Source organism: Macrotis lagotis, chromosome 1 (assembly GCF_037893015.1).
Source record: "Macrotis lagotis isolate mMagLag1 chromosome 1, bilby.v1.9.chrom.fasta, whole genome shotgun sequence".
Classification (NCBI taxonomy): Eukaryota; Metazoa; Chordata; class Mammalia; order Peramelemorphia; family Peramelidae; genus Macrotis; species Macrotis lagotis.
This window is the reverse complement of record NC_133658.1, coordinates 578,553,685-578,579,479: the sequence shown is the minus strand read 5'-3', so window position 1 is coordinate 578,579,479 and position 25,795 is coordinate 578,553,685. Positions and strand designations below refer to the sequence as shown.

Sequence of the window (25,795 nt, the reverse complement as noted above, 5' to 3'; positions counted from 1 at the left end):
AGTTATAAAAAGGGGATGTTAATCTATCTCATAGCTCACAAGATATTTGTGAGGATCACATGAAATTACATATATGAAGCTTCTCCCAAACTTTAAAGTAATGTATAAATGCTAGCTTAATTGTTATTACTAATATACATAATGATTCCCCAAAAATAACCTTGTAAAGTAGGTAGCCATGGAGTGTGAGGATAATAAACTATCTCCAAGGTTGTTGTAAGGATCAGATGATATATGTAAAGCATTTTGCAAACTTTAAAGTCCTATAACTGTTGTTAATTGTTATTATCATCACAACAGGTAGTTCAGTATAAAGAATCTTGTTCTTGGACTCAGAAAAGCAGAGTTCCAATGTGATGACAGACTTTATACTATGTGACCCCTGAGCAAGTCATTTTGTTTATCTTAGTTTTTAAAAAATTAAGTTAAAAAAATTTTTATTCATCTGTAAACAAATGGGGATAATAACTCGACTTCTCCAGGTTTCTTATAAGGATAAAAAGCAGACAATGTTTGTAAAAGCGATTTGTAAACTTTAAAGCACTATATAAATGCTGGTTATTATGACAATCTGAAGGTGAAGAAGATAATTCTTTTTTTAAAATATTTTTATTAAAGATATTATTTGAGTTTTACAATTTTCCCCCCAATCTTACTTCCCTCCCCCCACCCCACCCCCATGGAAAGCAATCTGTCAGTCTTTACTTTGTTTCTATGTTGTACATTTATCCAAATTGAGTGTGATGAGAGAGAAATCATATCCTTAAGGAAGAAACATAAAGTCTAAAGTCTAAGAGATAAGATCAAACAATAAGATATCTGTTTTTTTCTAAATGAAATGAAATAGTCCTTGAACTTTGTTCAAACTCCACAGCTCCTTATCTGGATACAGATGGCACTCTCCTTTGCAGACAGCCCAAAATTGTTCCCAATTGTTGCACTGATGGAATGAGCAAGTCCATCAAGGTTGATTGTCACTCCCATGTTGCTATTAGGGTATACAGTGTTTTTCCTGGTTCTGCTCATCTCACTCAGCATCAGTTCATGCAAATCCCTCCAGGCTTCCCTGAATTCCCGTCCCTCCTGGTTTCTAATAGAACAATAGTGTTCCATGACATACATATACCACAGTTTGCTAAGCCATTCCCCAATTGAAGGACATTTACTTGATTTCCAATTCTTTGCCACCACAAACAGGGCTGCTATAAATATTTTTGTACAAGTGATGTTTTTACCCTTTTTCATCATCTCTTCAGGGTATAGACCCAGTAGTGGTATTGCTGGGTCAAAGGGTATGCACATTTTTGTTGCCCTTTGGGTGTAGTTCCAAATAGCCTCCAGAAAGGTTGGATGAGTTCACAGTTCCACCAGATTTCCCACAACCCTTCCAACAATGATCATTATCCTTTCTGGTCATATTGGCCAGCCTGAGAGGTGTGAGGTGGTACCTCAGAGAAGCTTTAATTTGCATTTCTTTAATAATTAATGATTTCGAGCAATTTTTCATATGGCTATGGATTGCTTTGATCTCCTCATCTATAAATTGCCTTTGCATATCCTTTGACCATTTGTCAATTGGGGAATGGCTTTTTATTTCAAAAATATGACTCAGTTCTCTATATATTTTAGAAATGAGTCCTTTGTCAGAATCATTAATTGTAAAGATTGTTTCCCCAATTTACTACATTTCTTTTGATCTTGGTTACAGCGGTTTTATCTGTGCAAAAGCTTTTTAATTTAATGTAATCGAAATCATCTAGTTGGTTTTTGGTGATATTTTCCAACTCTTCCTTAGTCATAAACTGCTCCCCTTTCCCATAGATCTGACAGGTAAACTAGTCCTTGATCTTCTAATTTGCTTATAGTATTGTTTCTTATGTCTAAGTCCTATAACCATTTGAATCTTATCTTGGTAAAGGGTGTTAGGTGTTGGTCTAATCTAAGTTTCTTCCATACTAACTTCCAATTGTCCTAGAAGTTTTTATCAAAGAAGGAGTTTTTATCCCAATAACTGGACTCTTTGGGTTTATCAAACAGCAGATTACTATAATCATCTCCTGCTTTTGCACCTAGTCTATTCCACTGGTCCACCACTCTATTTCTTAGCCAATATCAAACAGTTTTGATGACTGATGCTTTATAATATAATTTTATATCAGGTAGGGCTAAGCCACCTTCTTTTGCACTTTTTTTCATTAAGCTCCTGGAAATTCTTGACTTTTTATTTCTCCATATGAATTTACTTACAATTTTTTCTAACTCAGTAAAGTAATTTTTTGGAATTTTTATTGGTAGGGCACTAAACAGGTAGCTTAGTTTTGGTAGAATTGTCATTTTTATTATATTAGCTGTACATATCCATGAGCAGTTGATATTTGCCCAGTTATTTTAAATCTGATTTAATTTGTGTGAGAAGTGTTTTATAATTGTTTTCAAAAAGTTTCTGAGTCTGTCTTGGCAAATATACTCCCAGGTACTTTATGTTGTCTGAGGTTACTTTGAATGGGACTAAAGAAGATAATTCTCACCCTTTGGGGACCACCTATTAGAGAGGAAAGAGAAAGGCTGATTTACAAGTAATATATTACTTATTAGTGAGAACCAATCAGTGGAGCTAGACATTCACTGATTCTGCTGTCAAGATGCAGAATGACTGGCATTAAGGAAAACATGTCATATAGTGACCTTGAGACCCTACTTATAAGACAAAGCATGGGGGGGGTTATTTTTGTTTTTTGTTTCATTTTTGTTTTTCTATCAAAGTTGTGATTTTATCAGTATTGAGAAAAAAGAGAAATTTTTCACACAGGTTAGCAACTGTCCTCTGCTGATAGTCTTCTTTGATAGATCATAGTTGAGTCACAACCAGTTTGTGAGACCATATGGAATTGTGGAAAGAACACCAGACCTTGGAGTCATGAAGACCTAGTTTCAATATATACTAGTTCAAAACTCACATCCCTGGGCAAATCTTTGTTTGCCTCAGTTTCCTCATCTGTAAAATTAGGAGGCTGGACTTGCTAACCTACAAGATCCCTTCCAACTCTTAATCTATAATTGTACATCTTAGAACCTGGATATGAGCCCTTTGCCATCACTTCTCAGTCTAGATCTCATGGCCTATGGTTGATTCTTATGACATGCTGTTTCTAGATGGGCATTTGCTTTTTCTTTTATTTTCTTTTTTTCTTTTGGTTTTTGCAAGGCAATGGGGTTAAGTGACTTGCCCGAGGTCACACAGCTTGTTAATTATTAAGTGTCTGAGGCCAGATTTGAACTCAAGTCCTCCTGACTCCAGGACCAGTGCTTTATCCACTGTGCCACCTAACTGCCACTGTCATTTGCTTTTTCTCTCTGGGATTGTTTCAAGGCTACCCTGTGGCCATTTCAGTGAGCTTGGGGTGATTGGAAAGGAGTCACTGGCAGAAGTCAATATGTTAATAATGGCAGAAAGGGATAAGAAAAGTAGGGAAGAAGCAAGGTTATATGCCCCACAGTCATGGACCCTTGGAGACTGGGCAGCACTAGACTGCCAGGATCTCCACATCAGTGGAATGAGCTCAGAACACATAAAGGGAGAGCTAAGCCAAACACAAAGGACTGGCAGGAAATGCTATGAAATATTGAATAATTTATTAAGAGAGGCTGGAATAAAAGTCCTTGAAGTCACAAAGAATAGGAATAAACTGAGCCTCATGAATCTGAGAGGTGTTAACCTTGAGAGTTAGTCAGTCATCAGCAAGCATTGATTAGGTGCTTACAATTTGCCATACATCCAACACATCCTGCCTGGGGAACCCTGGACCAGTCTCAACACACCAAGCAAATCACTCAGAATAGAAATTGCAGAGTAGGTGCCCATCTGTATTGCTGCAGGGATCACCTCCTAGGGAGCTACTCTTATTGATGAAATCATAGATCTGTGTTTTTTCAAAAAAATATCAAATTTAAGCTGTTTAGAAGAAAAAACAAAATCTGTGAAAATACAGAAACTTAGTAAAACAACAAAAAAATGTAAACTATTTTACAACAAAACATAGAAGCATCCACATTAGTTCAGGAGAGATCAGCAGACCTTGTTTACCTGTGGTTATACCTAGAGGAAAGTGGAAGGAGTCTTAAAGTAAGGGCACATGGACCATTTGAACCCTTGCTGTCATTGAGTCCTTTCAGTGCTGTCTGATGTTTTGTGACTCTAGTTGGGGTTTTCCTGGCACAGATACAGGAGTGTTTTCCATTCCTTCTCCAGCTTATTTTACAGGAAACAGAGGTCACACGGTTAGGAAGTGTCTGAGGCTGGATTTGAACTGAGGTGTGCCAGATTATCCCACTGTACCACCTAGCTGTCTCTTTGAATCCATGCTGCTCAGCTTCATTAGGACTCCTTTGCTGATGCTCCAGACTTTGTCAACTTTTGATGACTCCTTTGATCTCTTCCTCCCCACAGCAGTGCTCCCTAGCATCTAGCATCACACCATGCACATTATACATTTAGGAGATGTTTCTTGCTTTGAAGACACATACTGTCTCAGGTGACTTCACCACCTAATTTAGTAAGACATCCAAGTTCTAGTATGAGTTCCATCAACTTATCCTTTCTTTCAATTTTTCCTCACACTGTCTCTGTCTCTCTGTCTCTTTATCTCTATCTCTGTCTCTTTCTCTCTGTCCTTCTGTCTCTCTGACTCTCTGTGTCTCTTTGTCTCTGTCTGTGTCTGTCTGTCTGTCTCTCTTTCTCTCTCTACAGATCCAAACAATAGTTTATGAAGTCCACATCACCAGCCAAACTCTTCATGGCATTCTTGTCCCTATATTTCCAAATCCAAATTCTTGCTAGATTTTTCTGACAAAATATCTCACATACTTTAAGCTTGACACATTCAAAACTAGAGCACATCATCATTTCCCCTCTAACCAACCTTCCTTCCCAAAATTTGTTCAATGGAATATCATTCTTCCAGGCACACAAAAAGAGAAACCTATTATCTTGGACTTCATCCTACATATTCAATCTATGACCCTCTCCTAGAAATTCTTTCTTTATGCCTTCCTTTCCATTCTGTGGTTTTCTAGCCTTACCTTTCATCATATCACATCAGAATTACTCCATTCATCTCATACTTAACCTCTTTGACTCCATTTTCTCCCCCCCCTCCCTCCCACAAACTACTGCCTACTAAGCTTCCTTACACACATCACTTTTATCTTATCACTCACTACTCAGTTATATCTAATAACTCCTGACTGTTCTTATGATTAAAAACACTACATGAGAGTATGTTATCATTATTATTGTGAGCCCATGCATTTAAGCTTTTCCATAGTCTTGCTACTTTCTCCTATCTATATAAATTCACCATCTGCAATTCTTTAATCCAAAACCTTGTTACCTCAATATCTTCCCAAGATTCCTATCCAGGTCTTTGTTCATGCTGTAGCACCATTCATATTTCTGTACCAATCCAAGACCCACCCAAGCTTCAAGATCCATCCCAAGTTTTACCTCTTCTAAATCCCCATTGACCTCTCTCTTCTCTCTTTGCCTAAAGCCAACTTGGTGGTCTCATGGTTAGAGTTGTGGACTTAGAATCTGGAAGACCTTAATTAAAATCTTGCCTCAAAAAAAAAATAAGTAAATTTTTAAAAAAATCTTGCCTCAGACACTCTTTGTTCGTCCTTCATTCTTGATGAGGACTATGATATCAGAGACATGCAAGTGAGGCAAGATTTAAGGGAAGCACGGCTGTGCAAAGTCATCAGCCTCACTTTTTCTTGCAGAGACATCAAAGTCCAGTCCAAGATATAGGTCAGGACAACTGGAGATGACTGTGAATACACTGAGAGACCTGGACTTTTTTAAGTTAAGGTTTTTCCCAGGTCTCAGTTTGCCTCAGAACCTAGCTATTCAAATCACTTAAACAATTTCCTCATTTATAAAACTCAGATATTAACAGAGGTTGTTTTTGATGATTAAGGAAGATAATATATGTAAAGTACTTTGTAAACCTTAGAGAGCTTTATAAATGTTGCCATTTATTGTTCTATATACCTCTAGACATTTATTTAGTTATATTTGGCTGTGCAATATTCCTTATAAATGATTATATATATCTGCTATTTCTGTAAGCAATATTCCCCATGTTTTGGTCCAGATATGTCAAACTCCTGACCCCACCACTTAACTCTTCTCAATAATATAGTGATCCCAGACAATTCTAAAAGACTCAGGACAAAAAGTACTATCCAACAATCCAAATCAGATTAAAATGTAATTAGGAAATATTTGACAAATAAATAAAAAGACAATAAAATAAAGAATATTAAAATTTAAAATTAAGTCAGTACAGGGACAGCTAGGTGGTGTAATGGATAAATTAGCACCAGCCCTGGAGTCAGGAGGACCTGAATTCAAATTTGACCTCAGACACTTAATAATTACCTAGCTGTGTGACCTTAGTCAAGTCACTTAACCCTAAATAAATAAATAAACCTAAATAAATAAAAAATGAAATTAAGTCAATATGCAGACTAAAGAGCTTCTAAGGTATGATTTAGTAGCCCCCATTTCTGTTTTTAAATAATATTTTATTTTTCCTCCAGTTACATGGAAAAGCAATTTTTAACATTCATTTTTTTAAAATTTTGAGTTCCAGATTTTCTCTTTGACCCTTCTACCTCTTCTCTCCCTGAGGCAATAAGTAGATTGAAATAGTCTATACATGTTCAGTCATGTAAAACATATTCCCATATTAGTCATGTGATGAAAGAAGACACAGACCCAAAGAGGAAAATAATAGTGGAAGTGAAAAATAATGTGCTTCTTCTAACTGAATTCAGACTCCAGCAGTTCATTCTCTAGAAATGGATAGTCCTTTTTGTCCTAAGTCCTTTGGAATTGTCTTGGATCAATGTATTTCTGAGAAGAGCTAAGTCCCAAATTCTATTTGGGTCTGACACTGTAGCTGTAATTAATTCTCTAAGACCATAAGTTGCAGAAAAGGATGCAATATGGTAAATTTGGAAAAGGGAGTTTGGCGCCAATTTGGCAAAGGGAGTTTTCTCCTCTGGAAGTACCTCATATCATCGATATCACAGTTCTAGGTTTTTATTCCTATTCTTTTATATCCCTCACTGCCATTAACTAGCATGGTGGGAAGCCACAGAAACTATTAGTAGATGAGGAGGGTAAGGATTCCAGATATGGTGAAAACTATTGAATTGGGAGATGGACTGTTATGTTCAAGGAATAGCAAGGATATCAGGGTCACTGGATTGCAGATTATATGGTAAGTCAACTAAGGTATTAGAAGACTGGAAATATTGGAAGGGGCCAGGTTCTGAAGGGTTTAAAATTTCAAACAATATTTGTATGTGATTTATAAATTTATAACTGTTTCATTGAATCAAAGATTTACTGCTGAGAGGCAACTTTGGAGGTCATCTTGTCCACCTCCCTCATTTTATACATTAGGAACTAGGGACCAAAGAATTTAAATGACTTGATCAAAGTCATACAAATAGTACTTGCTAGATGTATGACTAAAACTCATATCCTCTGATTTCAATTCTAATTTGCTTGTCATTGTACCATATTTTCCTTCCTAAAATAAGACTTCTGAGGCTCATGAACATTAGACTTTAAATCCAAGACTTCCTGTTTACTGAATAGGTCCTTCTGTTAGGCATCCCTTTTTTTGCAAGCAATCAAAATAGAGGGCTCTGAACTGAAAATGAAAGCTTCTGGCTAAGGTTCCCTGCCCAGGACAAAAACTAAGTTCCTTGGGCCCACACAAAAGGCAAATTGGATTTTCTAGTGTTGTTTTCATATTCCAGTCCTTTGAGGGGTTAGGAGGGGGGAAAGGAAGATGCTTGGTAAGTTTACTTTAGGGAGTAGATATCTCTTATTAATGTGACCATAGTATCTTCCTTATCCCAAGACCTCAGGCTCCAGAGACTGCTCCCTCTTTTCCCTGATTTTTGATATAGAGATTGTACCATGTGGGGCAGGATGAGTAGGATATTTTATCTGAAACTGAAATTCAGGGAATGGATCCTGGGTGGGGTTGGGAGTAGTCAAGACAGTGAAAAGTCAGTGGGCATTATGTGTAATAAGATGTAGCAATTTTTTAGGATGCTAAGAAATGCCAAAAGTAATTTGATCTTCTTTGTATTTTAGGTGATGCAACAGTGAAAAAGAAACCTGCTCCCAAGACTCCCCCGAAGGCAGGTAATTAATTGCTGGTAGCTTCCTATGACAAGGGGTCGACTGTTGGAATTTTGGATTTCCCTGTTGACATACTGGTCCCCTGATGCTTGGAGGGATGACTCAGGATAGCCCTGTCTTTATCCTTCATCTCTTATATCTCTGGTTCCAGGCTCCCTCATGCTAGTCTGCTCATTTTTTCTTCTGAGCCCCAGCCTAACTCTTCCCCTCTTCCCTTTCTCATTCATCCTCACCTCATAGAGCTAATGAGTTGACAAATATTGTCATCACATCTCTCATTTTGGTGCCTTATTTCTACTCACTTAGTAGGTTCTTACTGCTTCTCCCCCAGGCCATTATAATGATCCTTTTATGCATTAGGAACCAAGGACCAAGAATTTAAATGACTTGATCAAAGTCATTATCATAATGTGTGATATAAAATCATTATTATTATAATGATAGATTATTACCTTGTCTTTCCCCTCTCCATCCCATCTTCTCCTTCCAGCCAATGTGATCTTCCTATAGTACAGACTTTGGCACTCCTCCTATGCAACAAACTCTGGTAGCTCCCTATTCCCTCAGGATGAAATATTCTGTTGGACATTTAAAAACATCTACAATATGGCCCCATCCTACCTTTCCTGACATCATCCATTGATCTCCTTTTTCTCATGTTTACAGTTCAGCCACACTGATCACACTAGATTTTTTTTTTTACCTTTGCCTGGACAAAGGAAGACATCCTCACCTCTGCTTATTAGAATCTCATGAACCACTTTATATGTGAAACTTATTCTGATATCCACAACTGCTACTGTTGTTATGGTTGAGTTGTTTCAGTCATGTTCTGCTCTTCTTGACCCCATATAGCAAGGATGGGGAACGTTCTTTCTGTCAAAGATCATTTAAATATTTATAACATCATTTGAAGACCATACAAAATTATCTACTTAAATTCCACAAATCTAGGAACTATTTAGGAGTGAATTAAATAAATGTTGGACCAACATCAAGTCCTGTCTGTGGTTGCTGTGGGCCTTCTATGGCCCATGGACATTCCCTGCCCTTACCATATGGGGTTTTCTTGACAAAGATATTGGAGTGGTTTGCCACTTTCTTCTTTACCTCATTTGACAGATGAGGGAAATGGTTAAGTGACTTGCTCAGGGTCACACAGCTAGTAGGTATCAGAGGCAGCTGAACTTAAATCTTCCTGACTCCAAGCCTGGTGCTCTACCCACTATACCACCTAGCCTCCCCTTGACTGCTAGTACTCCCCCCTCCCCAATTACCTTGCATTTATTCCATAAATACTTACATATGTATGTGTTGTCTTCTCCAAAAGAATCCAAACTCCATGAGGACAAGTTTTGTTACTTGGATTCTTGTATTTCCAGGGCTTAGTCCAGGTCTAGCATAGTGCTTAATGCATTGTTGATAGATTAGTTCAGCCATATTAGCAGTACCACTATCCTCAGAACACTGTACAACTGCTCTTCCCCTTCTCCAAAGTCTTATTTAAAATTTAACTGCATTAAGAGTAACCTTCATCATGTCTCATCTGGAATATTGGGTTCAGTTTTGGGAACTACAGTTTAAGATCATAGAGAGTGTCTAAGGGAACAAACCCAGAAGGTTAAGGTCTTTGGTCTTCATCATATGAAGCTAGGTAGAGGAACTGGGAAGTGTTTAGCCTGGAGAAGAGAAAACTGGAGGGAACCATGATATCTATCTTTAAGAATTAAAGGGCTGTTGCTATTTTCTTTGACCCCAGAGGGCAAAAACCCAGAGCTGTGGATGGGAGCCGCAAGGAGGCCAATTTAGGGTGAAGCTCAGAAAAAAATGTTCTACCATTTATAGCAGTCCCAAAGTGGAATGAGCTGCCTTTGGTGATGAATTCTTCTTCCTTGGGGTTCTTTAAGCAGAGGCTGAATGACTGTTTGTGTGTGTGTGTGTGTGTGTGTGTGTGTGTGTGTGTGTGTATGAGGCAGCTGGGATGAAGTGATTTGGCTAGGGTCACACAGCTAGTAAGTAGCAAGTATGGGGAGCTGGATTTGAACTCAGGTCCTTTTGACTTAAGGGCTGGTGCTCTGTCCTTTGCACCACCCAAAAGTCATATAGGGCTTCTTGTTGGTCATATTTTCATCTGGAGTTTTTCTATAAGAATGACCACTGAGGTACCTCCCAACTCACAAATTCTGTGATTTTCTGAGAAAATCTTTCCATGCAGTTCAGCTACCACCATACTCCAGACCCTCTGATATACTTATGTGAATTCAAATGTATTCCTTTTTTGGGGGGGGGTTGTTTTGTTTTGTTTTATTTTTGCAAGGCAAATGGGGTTAAGTGGCTTGCCCAAGGCCACACAGCTATGTAATTAAGTGTCTGAGATCACATTTGAACTCATGTACTCCTGACTTCAGGGCCAGTGCTGTATCCACTGCGCCACCTAGCCGCCCCCAAATATATCCTTTTTGCAAAGTCTTTCTTGTTTGTTTGTTTTTTTAATATGGATTTGGCTTTGTCTCCCTAATATGACTAGAGGCTCCCTGAGAGTAGAGACTATATTCCAAGGAGACAAGCAACAGGCCCATGGATTTTTTCTGTTTCATTTCCTCCCTTTGACCCTTTCTATCTCCATATGTGATTTACCTGATTCACTCGAATATACATCCTGGAAAGGAAGAACTTTTTCGTCTTTGTTTCCTGCCCCGTTGATATGCCAGGAAAACTCAACACTGACGATCATGTTGTTGCCACTGTTACCAGAAATCTCATGCTGGTGCTTTTGTCATAGTAGCACTAGGGTGCCTTGCTAACGTGGAAGAGGAAACCATACAAGAGATTCTGGCAATATCATCATCATCAGAAGTCCTATTTCCTATGAAATCCAGCCATGGGGTGAAATGGTTCTAAAGAAGGCAAGTGGGAAGGATGTCTTTGCCCACGATACCCCTCACTATCATAAACGTAAAGCACAAGAGTCTTGCTACCATTAACTTGGTTGACGTGGTCTTCTTCAAATCAAAAGACAACTATTATTAATATTAGGATTAAACTTAGAACATTTTCTTTTTGGTCAGGACCTGTGATTTCATTGGTTTAAAAAGATGCCTCTTTGGATAAGCTCTGCAACTTTTCCTTAACTTAGAATTTTGGAGACATAAGTTGAGGCATAGAGAGTATGAGTGACTTGGCTGTAATCACACAGGAAGTATATGTCAAAGGCAGATGACTCCATCCACTTTAGCAGGCTTCTTTTTGTCTTGCACATGATGGGTTTTAAACAATTTGTATTGAACTTAAATATATCACAATTGTGATAAAAATAAAAGAATGGTGTCATTCAACATGAAAAACAAGGGATGCTGTGTTTAGAGTGTGACTACAATTGAGAGGGGTTTAGCCCTCAAACTAAACCTCAGTTTCCAGTTCTCTCCCAAAGTGTCAACCTGAAGAAGGAGGTAGACTAATGCAATCTATGATCACATCAAATACTTCTCAAGGCACCTTATATTAGGGAATCAGCTTCTGGTGAGGGGGGAGGTTCACTTGTTCTTCAAAGAGGTGTGTTCTCTTTATCTATCTGCCTTCCTGACTTTTTCTTTATCTCTTTATTTCTCTGACTCACTTTCTCTCTTGCTTTCCAGCCCTCCCCCCTCAGATCATCCAGTTCCCTGAGGATAAGAAGGTTAGAGCTGGAGAGTCTGTGGAGTTGTTCTGTAAAGTTGGAGGCACACAGCCCATCACTTGCACCTGGATGAAGTTCCGAAAACAGGTAATCTGCATGAGTGGGGAACTTGAGAGATCAGGACCCATTCAAGATGTTAGTGGAAGAAATCTTTTAGTGGAGACCCAAAGGAACTCTTTTCCTACTGAGAAGTCTTTACAAATCAGAGAGGTTACCATATATTTTGGATAGCTTTTATGTTGAACCACAGAGTCATGAAAACCTAAAGGAGGCATAGAATTTTTCTTCTCAGAGATGTTTACAAATGAGAGTATTCCCTCAACCAATCTATTTTGGGCCCTTCCCAGAATCTAGGTGAATAAAATGACCACTAATAACCACAAACATCTGTTAATCATCTGTTGTATATAGAGTATATCAAGTGCTGCTGGAAATACAAAATTAAGAGAGGAGCTGGTCTCTGACCCCATAGAATTCATAGTCTTTAGGGGAGTAAGACACAATTACAGCTAAGTTTTACACATATTTGGATTAGAAGACCTGAGTTCTCATCCCTTCCTCTACCATAAACTTGAAGTGTAATTGGGGATAAATCACCTCCTTTCTCCAATTCGCAGACTCTCCAATCTGCATTGAATGAAAAATTATCCTTGCCCCTGCCTCACACATTTCATATAGCTGGTGTGGGGATACAATGAAATGAGATAATGCATCTTTTTAGTAATCAAGGACATGGCGCCTAGACATGGTGCCTAGACAAACTGTAGTCCTGGGGTTCCTGACATACCTGATGACAAAGGCCTGTTTCAGCAGAATGCTGTTGGCTTGGAGTTTTGCCTTGATGTACAGTAGACAGGCAGTCACCCAGTTGGCTGTGAGAGAAAGTGTCTTCCCCTCAGACTTTAGTGCACATTTTTTTAAAAGTTCTATATATGTGAGCACTCCTAAATATACAAATACCCAAGTTATAAATTTATGTACTCACTCATATCCAGGTAAAGGCAATGTTAAAAGTATTTCCTAAGACACTGTATTCCCATTTCACCAAGGACCACACTAAATACAGTGAGTGTCAGAGAGTGGGAGCCCACCATGCTGTTATAAGTAAGAGTAGACTGACCCAGGTCAGAAAGGAAGCAAATCAGAGCCTCCCATGCATTCAATTATAAGATCACTCAATGAGTAGGTCTTGGACATCTAGTTTCAGCAAAGATAGGAACAGCCAGCTGGTCTGTATAAAAAAAAAAAAGAAAGGAAAGTGGGAGTGGTGGCCAGGATGATTGTTTGGTTGTTTTGTTCTGGGAAGTCTGAGCTATGTTCCAAAAAGAATGGGTTTATTGGTTGAATTATAGTTCCCAGAACAAGAACTGGAAAGTAGAACTAAAGATGTGTTCATGAAAGTAGGTATATGCTGAATGTGATATGATTCAAAATCAAAAATGAATTGAACCTACCTTCAAAGAACTTAATCTCTGTGGGAAGGGTATCCCATTCATTCAGAAATGGATTCCTGCTGGTGCATATTTACTTAGAAAACCAAAAATTAACATTATCTATGTTGTGTTGTATTTTTATTCATGTTGTTAAACATTTCTCCAGGGATGGGAGAGGAGAGAGAAAGAGAGAGGGGAAAAGTGAGAGAGAGAGAGAGAGAGAGAGAGAGAGAGAGAGAGAGAGAGAGAGAGAGGAGAGAGAAGGGAATGAAATTGAAAGAAGAGGAGAAGAGAGAGATTGAGAGAGAAAGAATTTTAGGGGTGGGATGTGTAGAGATCAGCAACACAACAGGGAGAAGATGGAAGCTTAAGGTAAACTTTAAAGAAACAGGACTAGAAGGCTGAGTTGCATAAAGAATACATTCCAGCCATGGGGGTTGGTTTTTTCAAAAGCAGAGTTGAAAGATGGAATGCAGAGTTTAGAGAACAGCTAATATCCCAGTTTGGCTGGAACATAGAGGGTAGAAAGGTGAGAAAAACAAAAGAAGTCAGGAAAGGTAACTTGGAGTCAGATTGTAGAGGAAACTTTTATGGAATCAAGTAGAGGACTTTTGATTTTATCCTGGAGTGAGGTAGTTGTTCAAATGGGTCCCATGAATTGTTTGCTCGATGAATATTTCTTTTTTTTTTATTTTAGGTTTTTGCAAGGTAAATGGGGTTAAGTGGCTTGGCCAAGGCCACACAGCTAGGTAATTATTAAGTGTCTGAGGCTGGATTTGAACTCAGGTATTCCTGACTCCAGGGCCGGTGCTCTATCCACTGTGTCACCTAGCTGCCCCTCAATGAATATTTCAATAACCGTAGTTCAATAGAATTTGTTTCTCTCTGTTATAATCTCATGTATTTTAATTTTTATTTTTAAAACCTAATTCTGTAAAGGGTTTCATAGGATTCATCAGAATACAAAAGAGGTCAGGAATCCCTGCTCTAGGACAAGAACCACTGAAGTTGTTTTGCGTGGAGAAATGTGATCAGACTTTAGCCTTAGGAATATGATTTTGGCAATTGTATAGGAGATGGATGGAAGGGTTGTAAAAAGTTCAGGTGAGAGGTGATTAGGACCTGAATTAGGTTTGTGACCTCAGGCTTCTTAAGAGGTTGTGTTAGCTGAAGGACAGAGATGGTTGCTAGACATGCATTGGAGGTAGCTCCCCAAACTAGCTCACAAAAGCTAGCTCAGCCTATAAAACAGCTAAGATTAGTGAGCTTTTTGGCAGTAGTTCTGTGGTTCAGCCATCTTATGGGTTAAATCTTATATGGATTAGCGTGCAGATTTAACCACTGTGAGGAAGTTTGTTTCTCTGGGGAAATGAGTTTCGTGGTCTGAGCCTCAGACTTAACAAATAAAGTTTTGGAACACAATCCACATGTAAAGCAGGGACTCATATCTGACTGTGAGTGAGTCTACAGGTATCCATGTATATTGCAGAAACCTGGGAACCTTTTTCTCCTGAACCCCTCCTTGCTCTATTAAAAAGATATTGTAGTTTTCCCTAGGGCATGGAGAGCCTAGTTGGTACAGGATATATGAATAGGAGGACGAAAAAAACATGATTATTAGGAAGATGGAGACATGGGAGGAGGGGAAGAACATTCTTGGGACTTCCAAGCTATAACCTTGGGTCATACCACCCAGGATCATCAAAGAATAATAATGAATTCCTGTATTTTTTATGCTTTGTTAAGATACTAAAGTTAAGGGGTTTTCAATCTTAAGAACTTGGAAAAGGTTTCTAAAAAAATCTTTCTATAATCCAACATTCAGAAAGGGGAGGGAAGATTGGTAAACTCCCAAAACCCTGGGCCTAAGGGCCAGCTAAGTGCTGAAATAGTTCATTCACTTCTCCCTTCCTAGCAGACACCCAGAGACTTTCCACAGCTTCTTTTGCCTTTAACCATGGGCTTGGGATACTACTAAGTTACTGAAATTGAGAATTTGACTTTGACACTAAGAGAGAAAAATGGAACAGCTGAAAAAGAGTGTGAAAAGAGAACCCACAGCTCTCCAGAGCTGGTTATTCGCCATCTTTTATATAAGGCCTCTTGTGATCCCTCCCCTCCTTCCAGATATCAGTGCCTCCTTCCTAAAAATTATCTTCCATTTAATTATAGGGGACTGAATCTGTGATTCCTTTGGCCTGGGGTTCTCCAAGTAAGGAATACCAATGCAGTTTGGTATTGTCTTTGCAATGTATAGCCTTAAAGATTTGCCCACAGCACTGAGAGGTTAAGTGATTTTCCCAGGTTCTCCACCCTCATGCCTCCATCCCTATACCCCCAACCAGATCTCTTTTATGATATATTGCCTCTTGCATTTATTTCATATACATATATGTGTATGTATGTGTGTATGTAAGTATTTGTCATATGTGTGTTATTTGTTCTTTGTTGTTCATATGACTTCATGACTCCATTTGGGGTTATCATGGTAGAGGTACTGAGGTGGTTTGCCATTTCCTTCTCCAGCTCATTTTACACATGAGGATACTGAGGCAAACAGGGTTAAATGACTTGCCCAGAGTCACACAGAGTAAGTGTCCGAGGCTGAATTTGAACTCAAGTCTTTCTAACTCCCAGCCTTTTGCTCTATCAAGTGATCCACATGTATGTATATACCATATGTGTACACATACCCACCTATACACACACAGAATATGTATTGTATCTCATCCTATCCTTTTCCCTCGAGTATAAACTCCTTGAGAGCAAAGATAGTTTCATTTTTACCATCGTCTTCCTTCTACCTAGAACAGGGCCTTGCACTAGAAGATACTCACTAAATGCTTATGGATTGATTGATAGACTGGTTTATTGATCAGTGGCCTCTAGATAGAACTGTCTCTGTCACAGATCAACCACAGACCCTCTGGAACCAAGAGCCAGGGAGAAGCCCACTCTATTCTCCAAGTCTTCACTCTGGCAAGGCTCATTGTACCATTTGCTCCACCAGATCCAAGAAAGTGAGCACATAAAGATCGAGAGCAATGAGAATGGCAGCAAGCTAACCATCCTCGCCACCAGACAGGAGCACTGTGGCTGCTACACTCTACTGGTGGAGAACAAGTTGGGCACCAAGCAGGCTCAAGTCAATGTCACCGTTGTGGGTGAGTGGGTCAGGGCCAAGGAAGGGGCAGTGTTTGGGCAGCAGGAGCCACTAAGGGACTCCAGGAGGGGGGAGGGCAGAACCCGCAGTGCTCTCCATTAAGATGAGCAGACATTTACAAAACCAGCCTCTCTTTGCTCAGATGTGTCTGGGTGTTTATGGATGCTTTTGCTTGGATGTGTGTGTGTGAAGGTATTTGAGTGGGTTTGTGGCTATATCTACAATGCTTGTGTTCATGTGACTTCTCCATCTATTCTCAGCTCTGAAAGCCTCAAGATCTGATTCTTACTTCCACTCATTTCTTTGCTGCACAAAGTTGTGCATGTGTTTACACACACACACACACACACACACACACAGATATACATACACACACACACACACGATCTGTATATCTGGCTCCCTGGTTCTGCAGGGGTTAATGCAATAGAACTCAGAGTGAGGACTAGGAGACAGGTTTCCCAACTCCCAGCCTAATAGATGCCACTTTGTTTACAGGTAAAGTAGAGGGTATCCTCGTGGTAGAAGGAATTATTTATTAGGCTAGAAAACCTGAAGTTCAGACATGCTTCAAATAATAGAGAGAATCAGTTGGGGAGAAGAAAAGGGGGAAAAATTTACTTCCTTCCCTGGTCCTACCATTCCTTGCAAAAAAAAAAAAAATAGCTGACCAGCTAATAGGACAAGAGATGGGAAGAAGATAAATGGAGAGAAGAAAGTAGTGAAAGAACTGAGACTAGAAAAAAGGAAAAAGAAGACTGGAAATTGGGGAAAGAAAAAAAAAGCATGAAAAAAAAATTTTAAAATCATGAGACTCAAAACCACTGTGACCAAGCAGTTTGTGGTACTATATTTCTACCCACTAGTCAGTTGCTTATTTTTCTCTTCACTATTTAAAAACCAAAGGCATTAGGAGTTGAGGACTCAGTTTTTAAGAGGATCATAAGAGGAGGAAGTTATTGTTGGGCAGAGTTGGGGTAAGCAGAAAGTGCTGTGACTCAGGAGAGTGAAAAGAAATTGAGAGTAGAAGGTGGGGAAAGGTAACCAGGGAACTCATTTAAGACCAGCTCTACAAAAATGTGACAGTTAATTCCAACCACAGACTCCTTGAACAAAGAGTACAATAAAACTTTATTGAGATTGGGACACCTTCTCTGTTCACCTACCCTCTCCTTTACTTTCAAGGAAGAAGTCAGGGAGCCTGGGAATTCCCAAAGAATCCAAGTACTTCATGTTAGCTATCAATTCATGTATTCTCTCTCCCTCTATCAGGACCTGCCCCCTTCATTCTCATTTTCCCTCTGTTTTATCTCCAATCTGCTTTTTCTCCTTCCTCTCTCTCCTTTTCCCTCTCTCTCTTTTCTTCAATTCTCTTTTCACATTTTCTCTCTTTCCCATTCTTTTCCTTTTCTGTCTTCCTCTTCCCATAACTTGTTCCATTAATAGAAATCAGCTTTTTAAACTCTTGTGAGGATTTAAGGGTTGAGGGGTGGAAGTAAGAACTTTCTCCTTTTCTTTCTCCACCACTGATTTTTTTTATTCATAATATGTCTGGGCTTCATTTTCCCAGTCTGTAAAATGGAGAGACTGGTTGTTTTTGTGACATCTCCCCCTTTTCCTCCCGATCCCAACTCTCTTTGGATATTAATTAACTTCATTGGAATGAGAAGTGAGTAATGACTTGTCTGTTCCTGGGTGAGGTTAGGTTGGACTGGACTGTTCGTTCAGGTACACAGAATAGGAATGTATGAGTATGGAACTCCACACCCCCTGGCAAGAGTTGATTCTCTTAAGTTCCTAGTTTCATCTCCTTTCTTATGGGCTCTTTTGGGGGCTGGCTCCTTCAGCTACTTTTTCCCGTGACATTCCCCCCGACACATATACTACCATCCCCCACAAGCTTTCTCCCCCCTAACCCCCCCATATCAACCATGCTGCAAATGTAGCCTTTTATGGTTTAGTTTCTTATTTTGTGAGGCCAGCACTGACAGGGGCCATCGGCATGGCGGCCAGCCAGCTGGCAGGAGCAGCATGTTAAATACCGTCCCTTCTAAATAACCTCAGAGGGGAATGGAATGGAGGCAAATGGTGCTTTCTGTCTGCTTCCCCCACACAGAGCTAAGAATAGAATGACTCAGTGACATGAGGACTCAAATTTATATACAGTAAAGCCTCATTCATTCATTCAGACCCCACTAATTCAGAATTATGTACTGATAATTCGACTTGAATTGAGCCAAGATTTACCTTTCCATAAACATCAATGCATTCTCCATGAACAGAATTTGCTAAGAATGTGAACCACATAAACACCATCATAAAGGAATCATGTAAACTTACTTGAGATAAACCTTTCAAACACATTAACAGCACCTATTTGCAAACTAGCAATGAGAGTGTTCATTACAGATGGCCCTGTTATTAGATTAAAGCAGGTCCAAATAGGACAATAACTTGTAAATCCTTTATTAGCTTTTTTAACTTTATATTACATTTTCTATTCCAAAATATTAAAACTTTGTTTCTTTTTGTACAGTCTACAGCTACTTTTTTATTTTTTAAAAAAATAGATTGACCTTTTCCCTGCCAAAGCTCAGTCACTGATTAGTCATAGGGAGATAAATTTTCAACCTCGAATTTCAAGACCTTATACTAAAGCATGTAACTATTAGAAAGCTATTGGGAGGGGGCAAAGTGTTGCAGTGAATGTATAGAGTACCAACCCTTGAGTCAGGAGGACCCAAGTTCAAATCCAACCCCAGACATTTACTAGCTGCATGTCCCTGGGCAAGTCACTTAACCTGAATTTTCTTTCCAAAAAGAATTTTTTAAAAAAAGAAAGCTATTTTCTTGTGGAGTCTTAATTCAAGGAGCTTCTTTTTTTTAAAGGTCAACTCGGGAACTTATTAAGATGTTCTTTGGGTATCTGAAAGACTCTTTGACTCTTTCTTTATTACCGGAGCTAAGCTAGTAGGGTAAGGGAGAGGGAGAAGAAATGCCCATAGAAGGTAATACAGGACAACCTAGGGCATATGTTTATTACTTCTTGTATTCATATTACTTACATACAAGCCAATTATAAAATGAGAAAAACAATAGCCCCTACCTCCCAGAGTCATCCCTTGTAAGAAAAAGGAAAAAAGGAAAGGGGAGGGAAGGCATGGTAAAAGCCATTAAAATGAATCAACACACACACACACACACACACAAAAATTAATCAACACATCAACCAGTTATGACAGTATGCCATATGTTCCACACCTATTGTACTCTACTTCAACAAAAAAGGATCATATATTTCAAGCTGAGAAGGATCCAAGAGTCGATTTGGTCTACTACCAACTTCCTCCCTCCCTCCAACATACTAAGAGATTTTTCAGATAAAGAAGTTGAGGTCCAGAGATATTAAGGGATATGTCCAAGGTCATGCAGGCATAATTTCAACCGAGGTCCTCTAAACTTCAGAACCAGTGCTTATTCCACTATAAAAAAGATGCATTTTATCCATTCTTCTTTAGAGTCAAGAATAAACTATGTTAAAAAGAACATTTTAAACAGAAAATTTAGAAATGATGATAATCTCTGAGCCTAGTATGTATTACTATTAGTAATGGTCTGCTAGTATCTATCCTAGGAGACCATTCCTCATATCTTGCAAATCTAGTTAGAGTTTAAAGCCCTAGCAAAAATTTATAGGTCTCAATAGATATTTTGTTTAGGCCCACCTTTGATTTCCTTTTCTTGAATTAGCGAATTTAAGTGAAATGTTCAAATAGAAGTGTAAAGTGTAATTTTATGAAACATTTTGCATTTGAAACTAATTTGGTAATGTGAATTAAACTGTTTTTAGGAAGACTATACAGATAAAGTCAACAAGTGTATATTCTGGGCACTGTGTTGATCCAGCGGAAAAAAAGGGGTTGAATCTTTTTGTTTGTTTTTGCAAGGCACTGAGATTGCACAAGCTCACACAGCTAGGTAATTATGAAATGTCTGAGGTCACATTTGAAATCAGGTCCTCCTGGCTCCAGGGCCAGTGCTCTATCCACTGCATCACCGAGCTGCCCTGAATTAAACTTTTTTTAAAAAACTCCTTTCAAAATTAGTTAAGTTTTACTACAGAGGTGTTATGTCTTATACAATAAAATCAGCAATTTCTCCCCCCAAAAAAATTATAGGTCTCGTACATCCTGTTCTTATCTCTTTGTGTACCTCAGGCCCCATTTTTTCAAAGCTGTGGGCTTTCCAGATATCTACATTAGAAAATCTTTTTCCTGGCTCTAAGTACTCCATAGCCGGCAGATTGCCTTTTTTGCCACTAGATGGAGGGCTTTGCATTTGTTAGGTGAAATTAAGCTAGCTAAGGAATCAGCAAATTAAAAAAAAAAATGGTCCATCACATTTGTCAGGAGAAATCCATCCTTGGATAAGTGGGCATTTCTGTATTTGATCAAAATTCAGCAGAATTAACTTGGTTCCATGACCAAAAGTCATCTTGACCCCTAAGAATAGCAAATTGTGCCTCATCTTCTTCCAATATTCCAGAAAATGAAACAGTGACATGTTGACAGGGTTTGATCATAAATAGTTATTATCTCATTTGAACCCACCATGAGAGTCAAGGATAGATGGATAGGGCTGCTCTGCCTCCTTGTATTAAGCCCTGAGAGGTAAAGATACTTTTTAAAAATCATAGAGCAAGTCAGGGGGAAGGCTGGAGTCTGAACTTGGGCTTATTCTGAGACATGAGTTTATGACCTTGACACAGCACAGGAAATCATGACTTGTGAGCTGGAAGTCCTGCTACACACACACACACACACACACACACACACACACACACACACTCCAAAAGTCGTAAATGAGTGGTTCTGAATTATAAAATCACAGAATTTCAGATTAAGGAGGGTCTTCCAAAGCCACTTCTACTTGAAGAGAATCCTCATTACAACATTTTTTGACATGTGGTCATCCAGCCCCTGCTCAAAAACCAACCATAAGAGGGAAAAAGAAGAGCCCACCACTTCCCGAGACTAACTCATTCCATTTCTGTTTAGTTCTAATTGTTAGAAAGTTTTTCCTCTTTGCAGTTTCTCCCCATTGTCTTCCAGTTTATTAGAGGGAAAAACTCTCTGTGAAATTCTTAAGGTGTTTTGATTTGTCCTCTGTTTACATGTATCCAGATAAGCCAGACCCACCAGCCGGCACACCCTGTGCCTCCGACATTCGGAGTTCATCTCTGACCCTGTCATGGTATGGTTCTTCATATGATGGGGGCAGTGCTGTGCTGTCCTACAGCGTGGAGATCTGGGACTCAGTGGACAAGGAGTGGAAAGAATTGACCACATGCCGCAGCACTTCTTTTAGTGTCCAGGACTTGCTGCCAGATAGAGAATACAAGTTTCGTGTGCGAGCAATCAATGTATATGGAACCAGTGAACCCAGCCAAGAATCAGAGCTCACCACAGTGGGAGAAAAACCTGAAGGTGAGTCTCATTCATTGTTCTTGTCTTCCTTTTTAGATGGCATGCCCTCTGTGTATAGAGCTGGGAGAAGACATGGTCTCTGTTCATGAAACACTCATAGATCTGAGGTTATGACGGTGCTATCACTCCATAATTTAATCTACTGCTAAAAAATTTTATCAACATCTTATCTTACATCATTATATCCTTCCCCCTTCCTTTACCAAGTCAACCACTCCTTGTAACAAAGAATAAAAAAGAGAACAAGACCAGTTTCAAAATAAAATCCCAATAAGCTCCAAACCAATCATGTGTCAACCAGGTCTAATGGTCCATCTCTGTAAACAAAAGAGAGAGATACATTTTCTCAATTCTGCCAGGGGCTCAAGCTTTGTCATTATAAATAACACAACATGCAATGTTTTCTTTTCCTTCTCTCCATTTATATCATGTCATTGTGAATATATTCTTTTCCTGCTTCTTTTATTTTGTTTACTTCGTTATATGTCCATTCACAGAAACCTTTTCATGCTTCTCTGAATTCCTTATTGTTATCATTTCTAACCTAGTAATTTTCCATTATGTTCAAGTAACATAATTTATTTAGCCCATTCCCATTTGATGGATGTCCATGTAGTTCCCTCATTTTTAGCTAGCAGATTCCATTTTTAAAAGGCATGTATTGAGACTGTATTTTCAATACACTGCCATCAGATTTGGTCATATACCATCAAAGGGTACAAACTCCAAGGTAAGCCAGAGAGTTGTATGAAGCTTTCACTTCCCTTCCCCAAACTTTATAACCAAGAATGTCTCACATTATATTTAAAATTATAGCTAGCTCTTACATGAGACAGCTGACCTTATTCTCAACTTATAGAACTCATTTTGTGTGTTCATTGTTAAACTAGAAATTTTCTTGATTTTGTTTATTTGATCATTCTCACTAAATACCTCTCAAGTTAAAAACAAAAAAGACAGTTAATCTTTAACTAATATGTTTAAACTATTAAACTATTTAAAATATAATAGTGCATGCCTACATTAATTTAGAGATTAATGACTGAGCAGGTATTGTAAATTAATCAAATTATTTAGTTATTGTTTGATACAGGGATCACCAGGTCTTTTACTTCTATCAGTTTAAATCAGAATTCTTAATTTGTCATCAATCTTCTTTTTGATTTAATCCTTGGGTTGATTTGGATATCAAATGATATAGAATCATTTCTTTAATATTAGATAATTTTATTTGATACATATCTTAACTATAGAGAATCTAATAAACCTGCCCTAAATTTCTCTCACTACAATGAACACCTGAGATCTTTGCTAACTTTTTTTCTGAAACTGGAGTGAAAAAAGAAAACACCAGATCATCAGGGTTCTATGTAACAACAACTTTGGTACAGAGACTAGGTCACCCTGTGAATGATTTTTTTCCAAGCCTCCAATCTGGAGTAGATATTTTGCTGGGCAATTCTCAATCTTAATTATTATTCACTGTTGATTTCTGTCCTGGGAGTGAGTGGAATTTTTTGTGCATATGATGCCTATTTACTCAGACTGTTTTGTTGAAAGAAACAAATCTCTTATTCAGAACAGAACTTGATAAATAGAAATTTATTTTAAAACTATTTTATGATTAAGATTTAACCAGTTTCACTAAAGAAGAAATATTGTCTTTTCTTCAGGAGAGGTCCTAATTAGAAACAATGAAGGTAAGAAAAGCAGCTTCCTTATTGACCTAGTTCCATTGCCTTCAGGGTTAGTTTGCTGCCCTAGGAAAGAGACTAATTCCAGTAGTTAAAATAATAATACCAACAGCAATAATAGCTAAGGTTTAAAAACTGCTTCATCCTTACATCAATCCTGTGAAGTAGGGGATATCTCCATTGTACAGATGAGGAACCTGAGGCTTAGAGAAATTGAGTGACTTGCTCAAAATCATGCAGTCAGTAAGTGTCTGAGGTGAGATTTGAATTCAAATCTTTCATATCAGGTCACATCTTTCCTTCCTCCTTTTATAGCAATCTCTTCTTTTCTCTATTGCTAGCATCATAGTTTATGGCCATGATAGCAAACTGGAATAGAAACAGGGGCCACTAAACTTTATATAAGGATCCCTTAGGGACACATATAGATTAGAAAACTATATATTAATATTTATCTAGGTTTTATTATATTGGTATGTATTTTGTTAAATATTTTCCAATTACATTTTAATCTGGTTTGGGCAACACTTGGTAGCATTGTTGGCTTAATGGAACCTCCAGGTTAGGGGTTTCTCCCTTCACACCTGGATTATCATGACAGCTTCCTAAATACCCCACCCCACCTGCCTCTCTTCATATCAGGTCACCGCCAAGGTTACCCTGCCTGAACATAATACTGCTAAATCATGTATAATGCTCCAGATATTTTCAATGACTTCCCCTTGATTAGACTCTTAATCTTTTTTTGTCATGGACCCCCTTAGCAGTCAGGTGCACCCCATGAACCCCTTATTTAAATAATATTTTCAAATACCTAAAATATAATACATGGAATTGCATAGGAAAACAATTATATTGAAATTTAAGAATCTCTGATCTAGGGAATAAAGTTAAAACTCTCTAACTTGGCATTCAAGGCCTTTTATGGTTTTATTCTCTGGCACCCCCTCACCCCCTCCAAATTGCTAGGACCTCTGACCAGCAGGTGCTAGGGTAGATGAAGAATTCTAATACCAATGCCATTGGTATTTCTTTTATCAGAATGTTGCTTATACAGGCAATGTCTACTTTTTACTGCAGTGAGTCCCTGAGAACCACAACATAAAGACCATATGTTCCCAAATGAAGAATGTTATAATCAGGGGGTCACATTCCTGACCAAGGATTCAACAGCAAATACATCACAGATAGGATCAACAGCATGTCATAAAAGCCCAGGCACTCTGACAAAGAGTTTTATAATCATTTAAATTAGTAGAATTATGCTGTTAAGCCCCATAAAATGGGCCCTTAAATGTTCTTTATCCTTGACCCTGTGTACTATAAAGTAAATATATGGCATATAAAAAAAAGTTCCTACCAGGATATTAATTTGATCTAAAGTTGTGATGCTAGTTATAATAAATATTAATTTAGCATTTAATTAGCAATTCCTGCTTGCCTTGGGCATGAGAAGGACTTTTGGAGGGGATGCCTTGTAGGGCCCACACATCTTTAAACAGTTGTCCAGAGATGGTTGAATGGATGCTACTTTCCTTTTGATCAGTTGCCTAGTAGAATATAAAGTCTTTCCAAGTTTCATGCTGGATAGAGAAAGAATCCCAAACTTAGACTCATGTGACCTGAGTTTGAATCTTGTCTATGATACTTGCTGCCTATGTGATCTTGGACAAAGCCCCCCAGCCCCACCTACCCCTGGACCTCAGTTTCCTCTTCTGTAAAAAAAGAAAGGATTGGGATAGATAACATTTCTCCTGGCCATCCTCCAGACCTGGACTACTTTCCTTCCTCACTTCTGCCTCCTAGCTTCCCTGCCTTAAATCCTACCTTCTGCAAGAGGCCTTTGTGGCCTCTCCTCTCTGTCTACCCCAAGTGTCTCCTAGAAGGCTCCACCTTCCATTTATGTTGCTTACACCTTTCATGTACTTAGTTGCTTTAATGTTGCCTACCTTATTAGAATGAGATCAAGGACTGGATGTTAGCCTTTTTTAGTATCTCCCAAGCTTATTTGTATACAAATGTGTCCCCTCCACAAGTTTGTCCCTCAGGCTTAAGTGCCTAGAAAATAGTAAATATTTGATGAGTGCTTGTTGACTGACTGACTGATTGATGGACCTCT

At 38.6% G+C, this 25,795-nt stretch overlaps 1 protein-coding gene across 5 annotated transcripts in view; it reads left to right on the top strand.

Annotated features, from left to right (window-relative positions):
- MYLK (myosin light chain kinase) overlaps positions 1-25,795 on the top strand; it is a 410,235-nt gene that overhangs the window by 319,965 nt on the left and 64,475 nt on the right. For all 5 annotated transcript variants that reach the window (XM_074214675.1, XM_074214673.1, XM_074214672.1 and 2 more), the window contains 4 exons: positions 8,177-8,227; positions 11,860-11,987; positions 16,344-16,497; positions 21,680-21,982. In XM_074214675.1, coding sequence (XP_074070776.1) covers positions 8,177-8,227; positions 11,860-11,987; positions 16,344-16,497; positions 21,680-21,982 — 636 coding nt within the window. The remainder of the gene's footprint in view (positions 1-8,176; positions 8,228-11,859; positions 11,988-16,343; positions 16,498-21,679; positions 21,983-25,795) is intronic.